Source organism: Gekko japonicus, unplaced genomic scaffold (assembly GCF_001447785.1).
Source record: "Gekko japonicus isolate JY-2015 unplaced genomic scaffold, Gekko_japonicus_V1.1 scaffold2858, whole genome shotgun sequence".
Taxonomy (NCBI): domain Eukaryota; kingdom Metazoa; phylum Chordata; class Lepidosauria; order Squamata; family Gekkonidae; genus Gekko; species Gekko japonicus.
Genome location: NW_015174921.1, coordinates 167695 through 176271, shown reverse-complemented (window position 1 = coordinate 176271; position 8577 = coordinate 167695). Strand labels below are relative to the sequence as shown.

The 8577-nt window shown below is 50.1% G+C and overlaps 1 protein-coding gene across 1 annotated transcript in view; it reads left to right on the top strand.

Annotated features, from left to right (window-relative positions):
• Positions 1-8577, top strand: part of DOT1L (DOT1-like histone H3K79 methyltransferase) — a 124097-nt gene that overhangs the window by 28781 nt on the left and 86739 nt on the right. The window contains exon 4 of the mRNA XM_015425067.1: positions 5824-5898. Within this exon, the coding sequence (XP_015280553.1) occupies positions 5824-5898 (75 nt within the window). The remainder of the gene's footprint in view (positions 1-5823; positions 5899-8577) is intronic.

The window sequence follows — 8577 nt, the reverse complement described above, 5'->3', positions numbered from 1 at the left end:
TTCATAAATAATCCAAATCAAAACCCCCATTGAGAAGCCGGTTAAGTGGGTATATAGCATGTTGTATTTATGACCCCGGGAGGAGGGGGTTGAAGGTACATGCACAGAAGTGTTTTTTGTAGAAATGGGTGGGATAAAAATGTTTTATATAAACGCTAATAAAGTTTTATCCAGGGGGATTAAGTTGTACAGCTGTCTCTTCTAGGAGTGTGCAGGGAAAAAAACCATTTTTTTTTAAATTCGGATATATTGAATCCTATGAAGTCATTGTAGTCAATGGCAAAAATCTTCTAACAAGTTTTCAGGGGGCTGGGGGGGAGGGTTTTAAGATAGAGGCACCAAATTTGCACTGTAGCTGCTGGAGCTTCTCCCCAAAAGACCCGCAAAGTTTTGAAAATATTGGACCAGGGGGGTCCAATTCTAGGAGCATCCAAAGAGGATGCCCCCAATTCTCCATTGTTTCTTATGGGGATGGTAAAAAGGCAGGCAGCAAGAATCTCTCTGTAAGAAAGTAAGTGAGGTGTGGTGGTGTGAGGGGGCATGTTTGTCAGGCCAGCTCAGAACCTGTACAGTGTGCCCCCCAGAACCAGTGCCACTGTGGCAGTCAGTGCCCAAACACAACTAGACTCAGGTCAAACCAGAGAATCTCTGCAGCATAAACTGAGGGGGCATGTTTGCCAGGCCAGCAGCAGCAGAACCTGTGCAATGTGGCCCCCAGAAGAACCTGTGCCACTGTGGCAGTCAGTGCCCAAACCCAGCAGAACTCAGGTCAAACCAGAGGGTCTCTGCAGCATAAGCCGAGGGGGCATGTTTGCCAGGCTAGCAGCAGAGCCAATATGATGTAATCAAGGAATGCCTCAGAAAGAGGGAGGGGGGGGTGTCTGTCCACTGATCCTCCTCTCTCTGCAGCAGTACACCAACCATCACTGCCTGCCTCAGTGGAGGAGGCTTAGCCTAGGTGTGACAGCTGCCCTTTATCACAGGCTCTCCCTTTCCCACCTCACCCCTGCAAAAGAAAATTATTTGTTAGTGCACATTCATTATTTATGGTGCTCCTGTGGGTTTCTGTCTGGCTGCTTGGCATCTACCCTACCCTACCTTGTTCAGATGGAGAACCATTTTTTGTGATGCTGTTTTAACTGTTTTAACTTCAGCATGCAATTTTGGGTTGGGTTGGCTGGTAGTGTGACTCAGGTGCATACACGCACCACCCTCAACATCACCCTGCACTGCATGGCTACCAGGGTGGTATTTCTGCTGTAGGTGGGATGGATGGATGGAAGTGGGGAGATTGGTGGGGCATTTCTGTGCCAATCAAAATGGTAATGGCCCTGGCTGCTACTTCTCCATAGCCTCTCTAGTTTTAACCCAGCTTCCCAGCACAGACTGAGAGGGGATGCAAGCACAAGTATGCGTGTTCACTTCAATCACCCTCAAAGTCTAGGACTGGGAAGCCGAACAGTGGCAAGTTGACCTTCAGGAAGACCAGCTGCTCAACAGACCAGGGGAGCAGGCGAGAGCGATGCAAGCAGACAATGTCGCTCGCATGGGAAAAAACGCACTCATTCTGCACGCTCGTCGGAGGGCATGAGAGGAGTTTCTGGTCCACAGCAGAGAGGTCCGGCCAGACCGCCTCCTTCATGGCCCAGTAGCTCAGTGGACAGGTTGTCTGCGACTCGTAGGGTTCGGAAAGGTACTCCCTCACCATCGCAGCTGCTGTGTCCTGTCTCATGCACCTGCTGCTCCCAGGAGAGAGGCCAAGGATCCGCCCGATGACTGCCATCTCAACGGGAGCCGTGGGGGGGATGCTGCCTAGCAGGGGAGGTGGGGGACGAACAGCAGTGGAGCTGCTGGCACCCCCCTCTCCCTCAGCTTGTGGCAACGTGACCCTCTTGGCCTGCATGCACTCAACTTGCCAGGAGAGCTCGTCTCACCATTGAATGAACTCATTGGCCCGCTCGGCAGTCCTGTCCCTGATGCGCGGGTCATCATGATGCGCCATCATGTAGACCTTCTGCCAGAGGATAGACCGAAAGCGGTCCTCGAGTACGCTTTGCAGCCTTCTCACCAGTGCATGCACCACTGGAAGCATGTCTGCATGTCCTGTAGCTGGCTGCAGAAACGAGGCCAAGTCCTCACGGGCCATGTGGACCATGGGAATGACAAGAGCCAGACTTGCCGTGTCAGACGAGAGTATTTCTGGGTAGCTCTTAAAGGGCTCAAGAACTTCCACAGCCTGAGAGATGGTCAACCAGTCCTCCCGGTTGAGCCGGCTCTCTTCCCGAATGACTCCGCTCTCAGAGATCAGGGCAGTCAGGGAGCTCTCCTGCTCCACTATGCGTTCAAGCATAACACAGGTGGAGTTCCAGTGAGTGGTGACGCCGCCAAGCGGGTCGTGCACCGGCACACCTGTCAGCATCTGCTTCTCACGCAGCAGAAAGGTGTCCTTCGCATTGCAAGAGAAGTGACTCACGATCTACTGGCATTTCTGGTGGAGATGCCGGAATCCACAAGTCTCAGCATCCAGATTGGGATTCTCCGCAGAACCCAACCCCAAAGCATCCTTGACCACGAGATGGAGAAGTTGGGCCGCACAGTAAATGCGCACCAGGCCCAGTCGCTTTGCCACTGCCCTAATGTTCATGCCACCATTGGTCACCATGAAGCCCTTGGTGCGGTCCCTGCCTACCCACGCCGCTGTCTCTCGATGGTGACCAAAGTGTTGTCCGCTGTGTGCAGCCCGTCGAGTTTCTTGACATGGAGCAGAGCCTGGCAGTAGCTGGCCCGGCAGTCCTGACCCTGCCTGACACTAGTTCCCCCTTCCCCACCCAAAACATTGCTTGGGCGCCACCAGCGTGCAGTCAACAAAAGCTACGAATCATGCACCTGACAGGAGGTCCAGATGTCTGACGTGAGATGCACATATCTCTCACGAGCTTGGGAGAACTGTGCCTTCATGTGGTCCCTGGCAGCCCTGTACAGTGAGGGTATCACGGTCCTGCTCAGCGTGGAGTGAGCAGGGGTGTGTGTACCAGGGATAGGCATCCTGGAGCAGCTTGCGGAAACCTACGTCTTCAGCTGCGGGGAAGGGGCGGCCATCTAGAGCAAGCATCTCAGCAATGAGACGAGTGACCCTCTTGCTAGCCTGCTGCTTCCCCTCTCCGGGCACTCTAGTGTTGACGTTGCCAAACATCTCCATCAGAGATGCTTGGCATCCCTGCCCCGTCCCTACCGCAGAACGCTCAGGGAGAGCGCTGGAGGTGTTCGCAGGACGACTCACCTCCTGGCCGGCCGGCGGTGGCCGCTTGGGCACCCCAGCAGCAGCCTGTCTTGGTTTCGGGGTTTTTTCCCGGTTCGGGTTTACTGAATGCACACCCTTCATCTCTTCTCCTCCCCCTCAGAAATGAAGGGTGTGCGTGGCCGAAACATCTAAGCTGGGTATGCGGTCTCCCCGCCTGAGGCCAGTTCTCACTTGGCCTCCCAGTGCCTCATCTCTGGCTGTGCTGCTGACCAGCATCCTGCCGGGGAATAGCAGCAGTTCTGTCACAGGCCCAAAGTCATCACCTGAAACGACTGTATGGGACTTTGCTCCTTTCCTCAGGCAAGTAGTCTCGCCTCATTCTCCTCCTGCTTCTGTATTGCCACGGGGCGGTGGCTTGAGGCGAAGGTTGGCAGACGCAGGATGCTGCTCGGGCAGGCTACTGGAGGTGGAGAATTTAGGACAAAGAAGGAGTGGTTCCTTCTGCTTTTCTTCTAGGCCTTTGTGGGATTTAGGAGAAAGCCGGGGTGGTTCCTTCTGCTTTTCTTCTAGGCCTTTGTAGGATTCAACAGCAAGACATGGCAAGAGGCAGAGACAGCCCTTCCTCGTTTATTTATTTAAAATATTTACATCCCCCACTCTTGTTGGGTCCCTGGGGCCGGCCCTGCGCCAAAGTAAATGCGCCCCGGACTCTGGCGAGGGAAGGGTTGACAGCTTCCAGGAACAGTGACTGGTTAGTAAGCCAAGCCAAAAACGTTTGGAGCCCTGTGCCAGAGGTTAGCAGCAGCTCCCTCTGGAAAACACGAGGAGAGAATTATGGTCTCCCCATACTCTGTGTCCCACCTGATTGCCTTGCTACCACCCTGTTGCTGTCCTTGGCACCTTTCCTGCTCTGAGAGTCAGTTTCTTATGGGTAGGGGAATGCCCTCATATTCACATTTAGGTGCCACGAGAAGGGGGACCCATGAGGCTTGTAAAAGGTAAAGGTCTCCCTTGCTCGAAAGCCAGTCGAGTCCGACTCTAGGGTTGCGGTGCTCATCTCCGTTTCAAAGCCGAAGAGCCAGCGCTGTCCGAAGACGTTTCCGTGGTCATGTGGCCGGCATGACTAAACACCCAGGTTCACGGAACGCTGTTACCTTCCCACTGAAGTGGTACCTATTTATCTTGTAGGGGAGGGGAATTTCCTTGCCCCATTCTGGTCCCCAGATCCCTCCCATCCTGTCTCTCCTGCCCCCTCAGTCTTCATGCCTGCCTTTCCTCCCCCCCCCCCCCCCCTCATTATTTGTTCAGTTCTCTTGAGAAAGTGACAGCCAAAATCTCGGGAGGTGACCTTAGGAGATCATGAAAGCCATTTAAAATTATCTAGGCAACCATAGACAACATTGGCCATGTTGTCTGTGGCGGCTGCCTAAGCGATCCAAAACAGCTGCTGAAATCTCATGAAGTAGTCCTTCAAGATCTCGGTTATTGTAAGTTACGTTTTTTTCCCTCCCTTCTCCCCCCTTTTTACATCCAGATTTCTCAGGTTTGCAGAAACATCTTCCTAATCTGCATTAGGCCTTCTCGTGAGGAGTTTTTGATCCGTACTCTGAGGTCGTCTTCAGAGTTCGATATATAGACAAGCTGTAAACTCACATGGAGGGAAATACCTGGCCCCACTCTTTTCCCCCCAGCCCTTTCCTTGCTTTATTCCTCCCCATTTTCTATTCTTTCTCCTCCTAGCTTTTCCTCTACATACTATTTATCCATAAAATATTTGTGCCGTCTCTCCTGCAACCTTGCCTGAGGTGGCTTACAAAGTAATACTTTCTCTCCCCCGTTGTGTTTTTCCTTCTTTCCCCAACTCTCCCCAGTTTTTCTTTACTTTTTCTCCCCCCCCTCCCCTGCTGTTGCTGCTTCACACCCCCCCCCAAACAACCTGCAATCTCGCTGGGGTCGCAGAGGCCCAGTATCTAATGCCTTGGTTGTTACGCAACCCCCTCAGTGCTAACTGTGATCTCTTGAGATCTTGCGAGATCTCAGTCAGCATTCTCCGCGTTGTGGCTTAACGACACTCAGTTGTGTTTATTTATTGAGATTTTTGTGCAAACGTGTGAGTTTGCCTTAGGTCTGCAGAAAATCCATCCTATCTGTACCTACCCCCCACTGTGTGTATTCTTTGACCCACACTTTGGGGCTGTTGTTCAGCATTAGATATATTAATAGTGTAACATTATCTCTGCAAAGAAATCCTTTGTTGCTTTCTACCTATTTCCCTTGAAGTCCAGTAAGTAGTATCTTCGAATATTAGTATATTGTTCCAAACAGATCGGTCTGTGGCATTGCTCGTCAGGCAGGCAAAAGTTATTTGCCAGATATGAATGGACAGTCACTGTTACAGGTGGATGCTGGCTTTCTTGTATTTGCAAATTGGGGTACATTCCTTTTATGGCTTTCAGTTAGCCACACATGATTACTAGAAGGATCTCTGAGCAAGGTGGCTCATCAGCTTTATTGTCATCCGGTAACACGTTCGTGACGTTGTTTGCGAAGCTCACTTGCTTTTCTCCTTTGTTTCGTTTCAGGTGGGTCTGTGAAGAAATCCCAGACCTCAAGCTTGCTATGGAAAACTATGTTTTAATTGACTACGATACTAAAAGGTAAGGGCCACGGGTTGGCTGTTTCACCTCCGAGGACGACTGCGTTGATGCAGGCATCTTCAATTATGTTTGGGATACTGTTAGCTGAGCGGATGGCTTCTTTGGACTCTGCTCCAAAGGAATCTTTGGAAAGAGATAAAGAGCAAATATTAGCAGAAGCCGTTGCTTTCAATAAAACTTGGACAAGCATGCCTCATTTTGTCCTTGCTTGGATGAAGGCCACAACGTCTGTAGGTGCCCTGTTTGCAGACAGTTTGCGCTCAAAAGCGTAGAGCAGCAGAGCCTCCACACTAAAGGCTGGGCTGTAGGAAGAGGCTCTTCAGGGAACTGAGTCGTCTGTAGGGCCGGCGACTGGCCGTGACAGTTCCACATCAGGGAGGTGCTTGTGCTTCCTTGGCTTTGCCTTATCTGGCAACTCCCGTCCCTGCTTCATTTCCATCTGCTGCATGTTGCCCATCTGAGCCCCCCTGCAAGAAAGTTGGAATTCAGATAAACTTAAGGACACGACTTGGGGGTTGGACTAGATGACCCTGGAGATCCCTTCCAACTCTATGATTCCATGACTGTCTTCTCTGAAGAGTAAACTCTATCCCCCCCCCCAAGAGACCCAGAGACCTTGACACTGTCCGTTCCCCAGAAGTCCTGCCCTTCATTGCCAATTCCTAAAGCCCCTTCTCCTCACACCCGCCCTTCTTGGTTCTGATTGCGTGTTTTGATCTCTGAATGAACTTCAGGATCGGGAAGCCCTGCTTGCTCTGCTCTTCCCCCCCACCCCCCCACCCCCACCCCAAGATGGGGAAACCTGGACGTCTTCCCAGGACAGAGGATCCCAGACCCTGGGCACAGAGCTTACCCCCCTCCCATTCCCACTGGACCCAGTATACTCTCTGTGGATTGCCGCTTGTCAAAAGGCGGAAGCCAAAATGAGAGATCGTGGGAAGAGTTGGAACTCGAAAAACAACATCTGTGATAAAAATAATGAAGAGTCAATAAAGATAAGTTGCAAAAACATTTACTGAAGTATTTTTGAAGTTCTGTAAGGAATATCCTGTCATCGCTCACACGCTAACAAATACTGCGCAATGTGAACATTCGTTTCGCAATGTATACTTTATCTGAGCGTGTAGCAATCCCAGTTCTTATCAAATACTACTTATCAACTCTTGCTGGAAACATTCCATGTTGACTAATAACAGGACCCAAGGTGCCCATACTCATTGCGAAGATCTTGGGTCCTGTTGCTTGTCAAAAGGCAGCTACAGGAAAAATGGTTGTCTCTACACTGTATTTGGCTTTACTGACCTCAAAAAAACATATATATTCACACCAAGAAGAGTTTTTTTTTAGCGTCTCAAGTGAATTTTAAATATTGCAATAACCATATCTGCCAAGTTACAAAATGGCGGCTGCAGCAAAAACGTTCCAAAATTGGAATGTCTACCCAAGATTTTTTTTAAGCAATGGTGCCCTGGAACACACACAAACAAATTCTCTGTACGTTATGTTTTTTTCTTTTTTTTACGGGGGTGTATGTTGGATCCGGGACTAATGGAAGCTGTTGGCACACTCCCCTCTTCTGTAGAAAGCATGATAAGGGAACCCTAGTGTAAAGCCAGCTCCTTATGTGCTGTGTATGCATGCAGGTGTGTGGCTTAACTTGGAGTTAGTCTCTTTCCCTTCCCAAGCAAACCAGGTTTCTATTCATTGTTTAGTGAATTTTAAACCAGGATTTCTCCATTGCACTTGGTACGGGGTCGGATGGGAGAATAACATAATTCAAGTGTAATATCGTATTCAGGCTTCGTATTAGCTTGGCGTAATGTCTGAATTCAGCGTCAGTGGGTATTTTGATAGTGGTGCCTGTCCCGATTCAGACAGCTGCTTCTCAGTTGCCAAGACTATACAGATGTCGTGCTCGGGTGGGGTTTCCTTGTTAATTTCACTGGAAGGACGAAATCCTCGCACACTTCTGCTTGTGTGGGTTGCATTTCCCCCAGCTGAGGCAGGTGAGGAAGCTGTGGGTAACCTGGCAGGGCTCTCTGATAACCTGGCAGGGCTTTCAAGTCTGTGGCTGGTCCCTCAGACGAGCACTCTTACTTGCTGGGTATGTTTTCCTTAGGTAGTTGACACTCCCAGTCCAAAAATTGGCTTCCACATGTTTATATATCACTTGTCGTTTCATAGCTTGCGCTACCCATAGTTCCTTAAACTCCATGGGAATTAACCTGACCCAGTTAACTCTTAGTTTCTTTGGGAATACAAACCGTCGACTTCCGTGTTTCTCTAATAAGAAACTGGAATGACAGCTCCTTGGGTGTGAGCAAGAGACCCTTTCAAAAGTATATATGGGTGCTAGAAATGTATCCTGGATTACCTTTTGAAAAAAATAGATGCAGTGGAGTGAAAGGAGTTGTTGGCTGTGCAAGTTTATCAGCTGCTATTCAGTAGCAAAGGCAGATTTGAGTAGATTAAGACCGCTGGACTGGCCTGCTTTCCCTCCCATCCTGCCTTGGCACTGTTACCCAGTAACTGCTGCCTGCATTGTTTCTTGAAATGTGATTATGCAATTGGCACGTGACTTCTGGCCGCTCTGCCCTCCCCATTCTCTAATCCTTTCATCCTGTCATTAAGTTGCCTGTGTGTGTGTTGTTGTTTTTTTAAAAGCCGTTAGGCCAGTTA